Source organism: Falco naumanni, chromosome 7, assembly GCF_017639655.2.
Source record: "Falco naumanni isolate bFalNau1 chromosome 7, bFalNau1.pat, whole genome shotgun sequence".
NCBI classification, from domain to species: domain Eukaryota; kingdom Metazoa; phylum Chordata; class Aves; order Falconiformes; family Falconidae; genus Falco; species Falco naumanni.
In genome coordinates this window covers 16570355-16583577 of record NC_054060.1, presented here as the reverse complement: position 1 = coordinate 16583577, position 13223 = coordinate 16570355, and the positions used below count along the sequence as shown (strand labels likewise).

At 41.8% G+C, this 13223-nt stretch overlaps 1 protein-coding gene across 1 annotated transcript in view; it reads left to right on the top strand.

The window, feature by feature from the left end:
• Window positions 1-11170, top strand: part of LOC121091782 (tropomodulin-2) — a 36702-nt gene extending 25532 nt beyond the window's left edge. Inside the window, exons 5-10 of the mRNA XM_040601948.1 lie at window positions 980-1066; window positions 3799-3929; window positions 4544-4651; window positions 4918-5061; window positions 5386-5530; window positions 7632-11170. Coding sequence (XP_040457882.1) covers window positions 980-1066; window positions 3799-3929; window positions 4544-4651; window positions 4918-5061; window positions 5386-5530; window positions 7632-7666 — 650 coding nt within the window. The 3' untranslated portion in view covers window positions 7667-11170. The remainder of the gene's footprint in view (window positions 1-979; window positions 1067-3798; window positions 3930-4543; window positions 4652-4917; window positions 5062-5385; window positions 5531-7631) is intronic.
• The last annotated feature ends 2053 nt before the right edge of the window (window positions 11171-13223 follow it).

The following is a 13223-nucleotide window of genomic DNA, read 5'->3' as shown; positions in this document are numbered from 1 at the left end:
CGGCAATTCACAACAGAATTGTAGGTGTCAAGGTCTAATGAAAAACAGTGAGTAGCACACACCTACTGCTGAGAGTTCTGAAAGTGTCCTGTAATAGCAACTGAAGAGTCATTTGCTTACAGAACAGAGTATGTTCCCTAAGAAAAAACTCATGATAATAGTAAAAACCTACATCAATTCAATAACTTTTAATTAATGCATGAATCTGTAGAATAAAGTCCAACTAGATAATTTATGGGAGAAGTATCAAATATCAGCAAACACACCACAATTTATTCTCTGGCACTGTGGAAGCTCATCTCCACAAAAGGTAACTTTGCAGCTTCTTTTACGGAGTTTTGGTTTCTCTTGTAATTTCTGTCATAATAATTCGTATCCTCACTACTTATTTTAAAGTCCTGGAATAGATTCTTTCTTTTCCCCAAGCATGTTAGCATCCATGTGCTTCTATAAGAAACCGCAGCGTGAATGCCAGTTCATTAAGCTAACCACACGTACAGTCAAATTCTCCTCTGATATGCCAAACAATACAACAAAGCAGTAAGTGGTGCAGGTTGTATAGTAGGGAAAAGAAATGATTAGGAATGTAGCACTGAAACAAGTTACCCAGCGAGACTGTGGGATTTCCATCCCTGGACGTTTTCAGGATCCAGCTAGACAAAGCCATGGCTGACCTGGTTAATGTTGGCAACACTCCTGCTAGAGAGGGAGGCTGGACAAGATGACCCACAGTGTTTCTTTCCAGCTGGCATTTCTGCGATATGCATACTACATTGATTCAGTTGTTCAAAAAGTCCGTATCTCCAGTATTTAGACCCCTAAATACTCTCCCTACAAGCAAGCATGACTCAGAGAGTTAATATTTTATAAAGGGAGTTTTGTTTGGGGAACTAAACTAGAATTTGTAGCAGATATTTTTCTGCAGGTTTTGTTTCTGCCATTAATATTGTATCCTGTTGCTGGTATTTCCACATTTTAGCTGTTCTTGGAGTGCACAACATGGTCAACAACCCAAAATTTGATGAAGGAGGAGCCCGCAGTAAAGATGGAAAAGGAACCGTGAGAAGTAAGCAAGCAGATTTATCTTGTGGACTATATGTCATCCTTAGGCACTTCTACACCTATAGGTTGGGTGCATTGGTCTGATTTAGTGTAATGTAACTGGGCCTTACCTTGATTGATCTAATTAATGTGAGGCGTAGTTTTTTAAAGTAAATGCAACCTTAAAATTCTTTATCTATAATGACAAACTACTACGCAAATAAATCCTTCCAAAGGAGCTTTGTTTTCCTAGAGAGCAATATATGGCTCTGCAGAGGTGCTTGAAAGTATAGGAGTATTTAAGAAGCCAAGACATATATATTTTCATTCCACTTCAGTCTAGGCAGCAGGCAGAAAACATAGCGAGCTGTAGCTAAGAGGTGGCCACAGCACAGACCAGGCCATCTCACCCCAAGTACTTACATTTATGCAGCTGAAAAACCACTTGTAACTATGGGGCTTAAACGTGGCAGAATCCCTGGCAGGGTCACGTCTCTGCCCAGAGTCACATCAAGCTGCGTTCCCAGGGAGGCAAAGACCACAGGGATCTGCTCCTGCCCCTGCTGCTCTCTCCAACCTACCACCTCCCCCTTAGTCCTGTGGCTGTGTGTTTAAACATTGCCCATTACCCGGTGCCGTAGGTACGCGGGAAGCATAATCGTGCAGGAAATCCCCCAACAGAAACAGCTAGAGTTACTAAAACCAAATCCAGACATGTTTGTACTAAATAAACAGAACTTTGGTGAATCAGATCTTAGCTCAGCAGCAAACAGAAGGCTGGAGGGGGGGGGGGGGGGGGGGGGGGGGGAAGAATTGGGTACATCTCAATTCCAAGTTTTTCTTGAGAGCTGCCAGGCCTCGAGTCAGAATTCATTACCTCCAAGCTCTGGGATATCCAGTGGGCTGAACTTCACTTTTTAAGACAAAGTTGTGCAATACCCTCTTCTAGGGAAACAGTACTCAAAAAATGTTTTCTTCTGCTAAGGCCATGAGAACAACAACTCTCTTTTACCAAGGACTTTCATTTCCATCCTTCATTACTAAAGGGGAGGTAGGAGAGTAGACAGGACACTCTCACTTCATTTTTCTCAGGATTAAGGCTGCTCTGCAAGCCTCCCCAGTGGGGCCCTGTGTGAGCTGCCGTCTATCTCAAAGCAGGCAACCGCCTGCATTACTAATCCACATAGATTTCAGAATATTTTTGTTGTACTGAGTCAAAATGTCAGCTATGTGAGTCAGCTAAACTATGCTCCAATCACAAACTCAAGAACCAGAAAATCACTGTCACATCACTGTACTCTTTGGTCCAAAAGCAATACCTTTCCTTAGCCAAGTGAAATGTTTCAGTAAAAGAGGGAGACATCTCAGAAGTTGCCTATCAATGTGGCAAAACAGCACCATGATTAGAGAAACAAGATAAAACTCATGGGAAGAAACAAGAAGTAGAAAACCAAAAATACTGCTAACTCTAGACTGAGTATTCTGTGATGTCTAACCTGAGGACAGGGTGCAGGTCTCTCCCTAGCTCCCAGCTTGGCAGGGTATTGCCATAAGCCCAAAAAATGGTTTGCTGTTTTTTGTTTACTTTCCACTCTGGAATCCAAGGTGAATTTTCTATATGCATTTTACCAGTAGTTTTCAATTCCCTACTGCTTAGGAAGGCTGGAGTGTTATTCAGGGATATGTGAGGTCTCTTAGGGAATTAGTTAAAAAAAATAAAAGTACAGGGTGAAAGGGAGCAGAATGAAAACCAACTCATTTATGTATGATTTCATCTCTACTAAGAGTGCGAGTTCTAAAAAAATATTTGGTTTTCTTTTGGCCCATGACATGACATGAACTATACCCATTGCACTGAACAGCAATGCATAGTACATTGAGACTTGAGCATGAGCCTCCAAAATTGCACACTGCCTGCAACATAAAATAAAAGCGTTTAAACATACTTGTGGTCAGTGACATATTCCTGTCTTGCCTCTAGTGGCTTAGGTGGTCAGGGCTTATAAATTAATCTCCACAACTACATGCGTGGGAATTAGAAGTAGTAACTGTGTGCAAAGCTATGATTTTTATGCATCTCAATATTTATAGCTCATAGGTTCCAGCATTAAAAATCGTATCTCATTGGCGCATGAGTACTCAAAGACTTCATAAATCTTGGTCCTGGCAGACAGACTTGCTTTTCATGCTTTGATAGTTTTATTATTTAGAAAGTGCAGATGTTGCAATTTTATGAGGGCTAATTGAATTTATAGTAAGACTGATAGCATCAGCCCAGAGAAGGAAACTGAGGGGCCTCCTGATGGTGTTCCTTTATGTTAGCACAGCCTACTCATAGGTGCAGGGACATTTTCTCACTAATGTAACGGGCGAGTTCTGAGCACACCTTCCTTTACAGATACTAGACAAAGAACAAAGCAGCCTGTGCAGTATATTACAATACTATACATCCTATACAATAGTCTTTAAAGCTGCTATTAATTGTACTGGAACTTTTGTGCATAAAAGGAATTTTTCTGTGACAATACTGCCCAGCCTCTGTGACTGCAGGCTCTAATGACATGCTTCAGGGGGCACAGAAGGTACAAAGGGCTTGGCAGGGGTAGTGGGGCTTGTACTCCTGTTTCCAAGTTTTGTGGTTCATATAAACCCTTTTGTGAATGCTACAGTACAAACCTAAACGGGAATTGAAAAGCCAGACTGTTACTGATGATGCCTGTTCCTCACGACAACATTTTATGAGATCTTGTGTTGCAGATGTGGTGAAAGGTGAAAAGGTCAAGCCCATCTTTGAGGAGCCACCTAATCCAACCAACGTGGAAGCAAGTTTACAAAGGATAAAAGCAAATGATCCTAATCTCATAGAAATTAATCTCAACAACATAAAGGTAGATGCTGTGGTTTCATTTATGTCACCATTATTCAAATATTTCCAAAGCCCATGCCTTTTATCTTCAAATTTTGTCTTTTACTGTTCAGAAAAAGCAGGACACAGAGGAAAAGGGTGTGGAGGGAACTGTTGTAGAGGCTCCAAGGTCATCAATGCCCAATATTGAATTAGATGCCAATTAAAAGCCCGAGGGGTTACTCCCTCTGGCTGCTTTTCTTCAGCAGATTGTAAGGCAAGATATCTCATGGGCACTGTATAATCATCACCAGCCAAATTCAATTAGCCCAGACATACAAATGAAGGAGAAGCTGGCACGCAGCGACAGAACAACCAGCAGCAAAATAGGAAAGTAGCTCTGAGATGTGTCACGTGCTTTTGTTGGCCTGACCCAGTTCAAGGCAATGCTGACATCACGTCCTAGCACAAGGTCCCCATGGCTCCCAGAAGGCCACTACAAGCAGAGAATGCTTTGTCCATTCTGAGTTAAAAGCACTGGAGATGTTTAAATTGTGTAGACTGTGGCAATTAATCAATCAGTTTGATAATAATTAAAATCAGTGTCTAGCAATGTGACTGGCTTTCCTAATTACTGGATTTATCTTATTGCTGTAGAATATTCCTATTCCAACACTGAAAGAATTTGCAAAAGCTTTGGAAAGCAACACGCATGTGAAGACATTCAGCCTTGCAGCTACTCGAAGCAATGACCCTGTAGCTATTGTAAGTTTAAACACTGCTTGGAAAAAAAACCCAACAATTTTTAAGTAGGTCTGTGTCTGCTTTAGGATGCATTCTTTATTGTCCCTCACAGAATTTCCCTGTGACTATGCAAAGTAGAAGCATAATCTCTTCTGATCTACCTCTATGTTCTTTCAAGCCTATTTATGCTTGAAATTTACCTATTTACGTAGGTAATAAGCTATGTTTTGCAGATTCCCTGAATCTTTCAAGACATTATCTCATATTCCCTCTTTTTGACCCCTCAGGCATTTGCAGATATGTTGAAAGTGAACAAAACACTGAAGAGTCTGAATGTAGAATCCAACTTCATCACTGGGACGGGTATTTTGGCACTGATTGATGCACTGAAAGAGAATGAATCCCTGACAGAGATTAAAATTGACAACCAGGTAAAGACAGAGCATTGAGTGAGTCCCCTTTTGTTTGCCTTCTACATGGATTCCCAGAGCATTCTCCTAGAGGGCTCTAGCAAAATCAAGGCAGCCTCTGTGGCTCAGTCTTTCTGCAGCTCGTGTCCCATGCCCATACAACCAAACAGTGGAAAACTTCTAAATAAAACTGGTTTCAAAGCCTAATATAAAACCCAGAGCAAAATCCTCAGGGGCAGGATTCTAGTTTGCAGCACAGTTCTGAACTATAGCCACTTATTTCTCTCTCATATGAAAACAAGTATTTTATTTTCTTTTGGGGACATTTCACCACATCACCAACAGAGGCAGCAGCTGGGGACAGCTGTAGAGATGGAGATTGCCAAAATGCTGGAGGAGAACTCCAAGATTCTCAAGTTTGGATACCAGTTCACAAAGCAAGGTCCAAGAACCAGGGTAGCAGCAGCTATCACTAAAAACAACGATCTGGGTAAGGCACTACTACATCTACTCATCACTTCCTTATGTAGGCCAAACCCTGACCTTCCTTGACACAACTCTTCCTGTCTATACCTAAGATTGAATTTTAACTCTACAACATTTGGTCTGCTATATGTGAGGGCTGATGCATAGCTCCATGGCCTCTAGAGTAAACAACAGAGCAGAGATCTTACTGTGATTAGGAGCCACTGTTCTTTTCCTTCTCCTACTCCTTCTGGGACGAGGAGTTACTTCAGCCTTTTCCAAGGAGCACCCTGGACTTCCAGCTCCCCTGTCAGCTATTCTGACCAGTAAGTAGAGTGCCAAACCCATCCTGTTTGTTCAGTGGACGCAGAAGTCCTCACTTTGTCCTGCCCATGACAGACCAAGCCTGCCCAACCAAGGGAACAAAAAAGACTTGCCTGCCTTCCCAAGCACAAGCAAAGACAACAAAGCTTTGCAAGTTTTGCCTGAGTGTGACGTGCTCTGCCCTGTGTGTTCAACACAAAGAGTAAGAAGGAGATGACTAGGCAAGAATAGTTTAGAGTGAGAAGGGGGGGAAAATGAATTAACTATGTGTTTCTAATCAATTCTGCTTCAAATTAAAGTGTCAAGCCCTGATGCCTTTGCTGGCTTCAGCTTGGGTTTCTCTCTGTGAGAACAAGAGAAAAGTTGAGCTAGAACCTGTTTCTTTCACAGATAGTTCTGGTTTTCTGCAGTTTTAATTTTTAGCAGTACCTATGCATTCCAATCATACACTGTTGGTCCTGAAACTGTTAGTGTCCCAAAATGGTATTTGAAACATTCCACCAAAGAGAGGAAGACCTTTTTTCCACTTTTTAACCAGTTGCCATGAGATATATGTCCTGCACCTAACCTTCATTTTCCTGCTTTTGTATTGTATGGTTTTGTTCAAGATTTAGTAGGACAGAATACCTACAAGAATTTAATAAAAGAAATGAAGCAATGAAACACTGAAAGCACACACAAGTGACTGATGTTACACTGTAGGCTTTGGAATCATGCAATCTGTTTGACAAGAAAGCATGATGAAATAAACCTCCTGATAGTAAAGTAATGGGATGTTTGTAGTAATATATTGTTATTGACTTTCTGTAGGAAGAAGTGTTCATTCAGTTTTATGGCTTTTGTTCTATACTTTAACAGTTCAATATCAGAAACAGGACATGACAGTTTGATGCAACACCAAATTTTGTTTCATACAAACAGAAGAACCTCACTAATCTTAGCTGGCCAAGTCAGAGAAGACTCAATACATTTTTATCAGGGTATGGAGCAACAGCCGCTGCCTAACTAGACCTGCTCTATACCAGCTGTAATGTATCCTAAGTGCTGTAAAAATTCACATGGGGCTACTTGTCAAAATAAACCTGCCCGTTACACAAAGATCATCACTCTCTGCTTTGCTAAATAGCAACTTCAACCTACTCAGTTTCTAGTAAGAATCCAGAGTTAATTAACTTACTATCACATGGTGATACAATCAGAGCATGTGAAGTTTAAACAGATAATTTAAGTTCCAATATGATGTTTTCCTTGTTGCTAATACTCACTGATACCAAATTACTTTCTAAAGTAAAATTCAAATTACTTTATAAAAGCGTATGATTATTACTTACCTATAGTTTATACTTGTGCAATTACAAAAGTTGTTAATTTTTGATGACTAATGCTTAAATAATCCAGAGTACTGCCACACAGACTAGAGCAGACCAGTATCCACTTACCTGGAACACAGTGGCTTTTAAAAGAGCAATAAAACTGTAACAAAAATCTAAATGAAGCCATTGGGAGGAAGCACTGGAAATGGTGATCTCTTCATCATCTAAAATCTTTAGCTCAGAATCTGATTTTTACTGAGTATGTATTGATATGAACACTTGGTGAAATTCTACAGTCTGCAATATAGAAAAATGCAGTTTAGATAAAATTGTTTTGTGTAGCATTAAAATCTGTTAATTGCTCCTGCTGAATATTTCTTGGAAACGCCTTCCTTCCTATTACTGGGAAGGAAGTGTGTCAGTGAGAAAAATTCCTTAGGCTCTCAGGAAAGCAATAATAACTGCTCTTCTCTTGTTTTCTTGGTCTAGTTCGTAAAAAGCGGGTGGAAGGAGAGCGGCAGTAGCTACACCATAAAGGATGCAAGGCAAGGTTGGAGGCCACTAACAACTGCAATCTCAGAGTGCTCACTGGTCAGAAGGGAAGGCACTGGAAAATCATTACAATGGGAGTTGCTCATTTCTGTTAATGTCTCCTTTTAATCTCAAAACCACAGCCTGTTCATTGTTAATGTTCACAGTTAATTTAATTTTCATGAGAAAGATTCATAGCTGGTTTAATTTTAATGAAAAATAAGTTTTGCAATATCTAAAGCCAATATGCAGAATCTTAACTGTGTTACTAAGCATAACATATAGTGATTCTAACTCTTATTTTAGACACTTTTTGATGTGTTAAAATATGATCTTATCTATGGATAAGGGATTCTCTGCTGAAAATAGAAATTTTAGGGCCAAGTTCTGCAATGCCTTATGTTTGTGAATAATCCTTACTTACATGTGTATAGTTCTGCCGAACTGAGTCCTGCAATGGGATGCTCCCAGGAGTAGAACTAGTAATGCCAGTACAGGTTTGCAGGATCGCACCCTTGAGCCTCTCTCCTGCAGTGGGATCTGGGCAGCTGGAACCACACTGGAACAGTGCCCTTCTACCTTCTTGGGTCTCCACCTGTCCAGGTCCAAATGCAGGATCACGCCTAGATGTATAAATATCATCAAAGCCTACTTGTTTACATAAGCTTAGGTTAGGTGGATCATTTTGCAATGTTACACTGGTATTTGTTATTGTTACTTCACATTGTAAAGTAATATTAGTGCTGCCAATCCTATAGACTTCAAATGCTCTGGGTTTTTTTTCTAGGCCAACCGTTTTTTATTTGCTACTAGAATGCACAGTTTACAGCTGTTAATCTGAACAAGTATTCTGAGCAATATTTGTTTTGCTTTGAGCCATGCATTTGACTACTTTTTTTTTTTTTTTAGTTCTGGTATTTATGTACATTTGTTAGTATTATAGAACTGTTCTCAGGACCTTTTAGATGAAAAGTAATTAAATAGTTAATCCAGGTGAGCAACTGTGCTACCAGGGAAAAAAAACATTAAAAGGGTAGTTGTGACAGCTACATAACTTAGATTTATAGGCTTCAGTTCAGGTTTGTCCCTGTATCACAAGGCACTTAGGTGTTTGCATCAGTATTTAGCTGAATAAGGGCAGATTTAAGCATATGCACAAATGCTTTGCTAAATCAGAGCCTTAACTCAGATACTGGACATAATCTTAACCCAGTGGAAAGCACTCGGGAAGCAGCAGCTAACCCCAATGCTCAACCGTATCGAAATTTTAGTAAGAATTCAGTCTGATCCATTTTGTGTATTTTACAGTTTAAAACTGTTCTCTACCACTGTTTTATCACTGCCAACAGTTGTCTCTGACTAATAGCCAGAGGTTTGCTTTGGGTGCACATACCTATGCTGTAAGAGCTACGGGAGGCTCAGGTTCGGTGTGGCACACATGCCAATGCTTTCAGAAAGCTGCAGAAACACACATGGGGCTAGCGCTGCGACCCGGGAAACACCGGCCTCTCCTCCGAGAGCTCCTTCGGGACACCAGGAATGAAGTGCTGCTTCCTTCACCTTGGTGCCAGCACAATGCTGGAGGTCATGGTCACTGCAGGGTCCCCCTGACCCAGGGAGGAGAGCTGTGAGCCACCGTGCGGCTGGGCAGCCAGGGATCAGAAACCGCAGGAGCCCCAGGAGCAGTTGGTACATGTCTGACATGCTTCCCTGACTGATGTTTTGATGACCAGAGTTGGAGTGCAAGCTAACAGGATGAACCCTCCCTCCGTGCCTTCTGTAATGGAAATGAGTAGGTCCAAGGCAATACTTCCCGTTGGATACTGGTCTTCATGCTGGGGTCCAAACTGAATAACATACACTTAAATCCCACTTAAAATGCTTTGCTAAAGTGGTTTGCTGAGCTGGGATGTAAAGTGCAGTATGCACAGTTCCTTCCCTTCCTCAGAAGAAGGCTGAACCCTTTGCTTTGCAAGTGAAAAACATAACACACAGGGGAGTCTTGCTGAGATTTTTCCTGGATCCATGCAGGATTTGCTGTGAAAAACTTTGGTATCCCATTAAAAAAAAAAAAAAAAGACAAGTTCTGTAACACAGTCATAACTTTGCATGGGTTTAAACAAACAGTCCTTAAAAATAACTGGATTACCAGGGGAATACTAGGCTTTACAGCATCAAGTCTCATGGGTAGGAAGAATCCTCATCCCCAAAATCTAAAGATTATGGTACTGACAAACTTCAGTGATTAGAATTATACTGACCCTATTTTCTTCTTTTCCTTTGATCCAATCAAGGGAATCCCAACTATCAATTAGGGTTTTTTAATGTATTTTGAAGATATTTTCCTTTATGGCTACTTTTTTTTTTTAAGGGTGGTACATATATGTGTTTAAGGGAAACAAGTGCAATCCATTTCTAGTCCTAATTGCCATTTGAAGTGTTGGTATTTGCATGCAGCAGTTTTACAAGGATGGATTGGACTGACTGCTTCATGATGTCTGCAGCATGTCATCCTGTATAGCTTCGCTCAGAGCCACACAAGTGGTTATATAGTCAGGTGGCTCCATCCGTGTCAGCTACAGTTTGCATCAAGGACCAAGATACTTAGCTGGGGAAGTCTCTCTGGGCTCTCCATCCCTTCGTCTGCCATGCTTTTTGCACAGGCATGTTTCCTCTGAAGGGAGGATTCTTCAGGCACTCGAAGTTACAATTTCAAACACCAGCCCCACCATGCACTAGCAGCCAGTGCCTGGAGCTGTGCACCCCATGGCGAGGCATCTGGGAAGTCTGGCTCCTAATTAGGAGAGCTCCTCATCCCTGGCCATTTTCTCCAGGCAGCTGCTGTCAGTGCCTGCCAGGGAGCTGGGTGACCAGGGATATCTCTGTCCTGCCTCTTCTGTGTGCTCCACGCAAGGGCTTTGTCGTCACTTGGCCTTGAGCATCACAAGTCAGACATTGCACCAATATAAAGATCTGTTCAATACAACAACAACACACAATGGTGATGCTTGAAGGCAGATTTTCATATTAATATAGGCTTATTTAGCTGGTTAAAAATCTCTGCAACTAACACAAACGGGGTCAGGATATGACTAGCCATTTTAAATTCTACTTTCAAGCAACATCTGGCATACTTAATGCTGAATGGGGAACAGGGACAGAAGAGTCCTTTTTTCTTAGGCAAACATTCAGGAGTAACTGTGTCTATTTTGCACATTGCTTCTCGTGTTGACAGCTTCAGTTTGGTTTGTATTTTTTATACAGTTTTTTCATGGAAAAGCTCAACTTTGTGCGTGTCCTAACATGTGTGTGAACCGTAGCGTGCACTAAGGACCGTATGTGTACATGTATAACTCTAGATGAAGACGTTATCTCTGGACAAAAGTAACTGCATGCGCACAGTGTGGTGCATATTACTCAAGAGGAAGAGAATTACCACGCTATGTAACAGTGACTCCCTAGCATTGTGGTTTTTCTAAATAAATCTTCATAAAGGATTTGGCTTTTGCAATTTCTCGTGGTTTTGTGCCTTGAACCAAGCCTCCCTTGACACTCTGACATCAGATTAAACAGCTTTCTCCACTGTGGCTCTTGCAGCTTTCACTCATCTGCATCATCTGCTAGGTTTCACCTTCTCTTCCCTCCACATTACATGCACTGGGCTGGATGCATTCATTTGTGAATGATGGTTGGGTGCTCAGAACCAGGGCTGGGAGCAAAGCAACCTGCATTCTCCTCCCAGGTTTAACAGACTTCCCGGATTTACATACATAAGTCTGTGGGGCCTGACAAGATGCATCCCAGCATCCTGAGGGAATTGGCTGATGTAGGAAGATCATGGAACAGATCCTCCTGGAAGCTATGCTAAGGCACATGGAGGACAGGGATGTGATTCAAGAAAGCCAGCACAGCTTCACCAAGGGCAAGTCCTGCCTGACCAACCTAGTGGCCTTCTAGACAGAGTGACTACATCAATGAGCAAGGGAAGAGCTATGGATGTCATCTGTCTGGACTTCTGTCCAGATGGATGGTGGACAGAGTCCACCGCAACATCCTTCTCTCTAAATTGGAGAGATACGGATATGATGGGTGGGCTGTTTGGTGGATGAGGAACTGGTTGGATGGTTGCACCCAGAGGGTAGAGGTCAACGGCTCAATGTCCAGATGGAAATCAAACAAGTGGTGTCCCTCAGGGGTCTGTATTGGGACCAGTACTGTTTAGTGTCTTCATCAATGACACAGTGGGATCAAGGGCACCCTCAGCAAGTTTGCAGATGGCACCAAGCTGAGTGGTGCAGTTGACACACCTGAGGGATGGGATGCCATCCAGAGGGACCTGGACAAGCTTGAGAAGTGGGTCCATGTGAACCTCTTAAGGTTCAACAAGGCCAAGTGCAGGGTCCTGCACCTGGGTCAGGGCAAATCTTGGTGTAAATGCAGGCTGGGGGATGAAGGGATTGAGAGCAGCCCTGCCCAGAAGGACTTGGGAGTACTCGTATATGAAAAGCTGGACATGCGCCAGCAATGTGCTTTGCAATTATGTGACAAAGCAATAATAGATCTCTGCAGGCTGCTGTTCTTTTTTTGAAGTAAAAAATGAATGCAATTTATAAAAGGTCGATGCCATTGGAACTCCAAAGACTAAATCTCATGTCTTCTTCATTAATAACTCAGGGAAGATAGAGATTTCACTGTTTTGCAGAATTTAGAATCCAATTAAACCATGTGCAGTTGTATGCGTAAAATCACTGTTGTCTGATCAGGATCTTGCATCCGAAACACAGCAGATACACTATATCACATTATACCTCCTCAGCTAGCTTCTACTCAGAAAGCTGCCAAATGGGCTTTCCGTGAGCATCAGGCAAAGACACACATATTTCCTGCCCTCTCTTCACACAGCCTCTTCGCAGTTTTCTGTATGGTGCTTCATTAGAATTTGACACCAGGAACACTGATTTCTTCCAGGGTATACACAGCTTTAAGCTTCAAGAGAATCAAGCACATTGTAGAGCACCTAAAGGCATAGACCAAGTTAATGAAATGGCTAAGAGGACGCTTAGAACCTATGCGGCATGTTAAAAGACACTGCAAAATACACATAACTGCATGTGCCTAAGGACATCACCCCACAGACAACGTGCTTTCTGCAATCCCATAGAAGTTTACAGTTTATCCGAAGAGAAACAGAATGTCTTCCCTACCCATTTAAAGACCACCTTTACTTACATCAATACTTTTAACTCTGAAATCTTGCAGTATCTTTCTTTCTTGCATGCCAAAAAATTGATGAGACTTTTCAAGAAAATGAGGAAAAATAATAGTGAAAGAAGAGGAGGTATCTGTGTCCCAGTATGTGGTTCTGCTGGGATTTGCAAAGCCTAACATCGGAGATAGTGCTCATGGGAACTTTGCAGCACAATTCCCAGATCCTCAGTTGTCAGGGCACCAGAGAATACAGCTGCAGAGAAGCTCATGAGGTCACACACCCATTTCCTATCTCCAAGATAGTGTTTTATTCCTACATACTTCATAGCTTTTGCAAAAAGA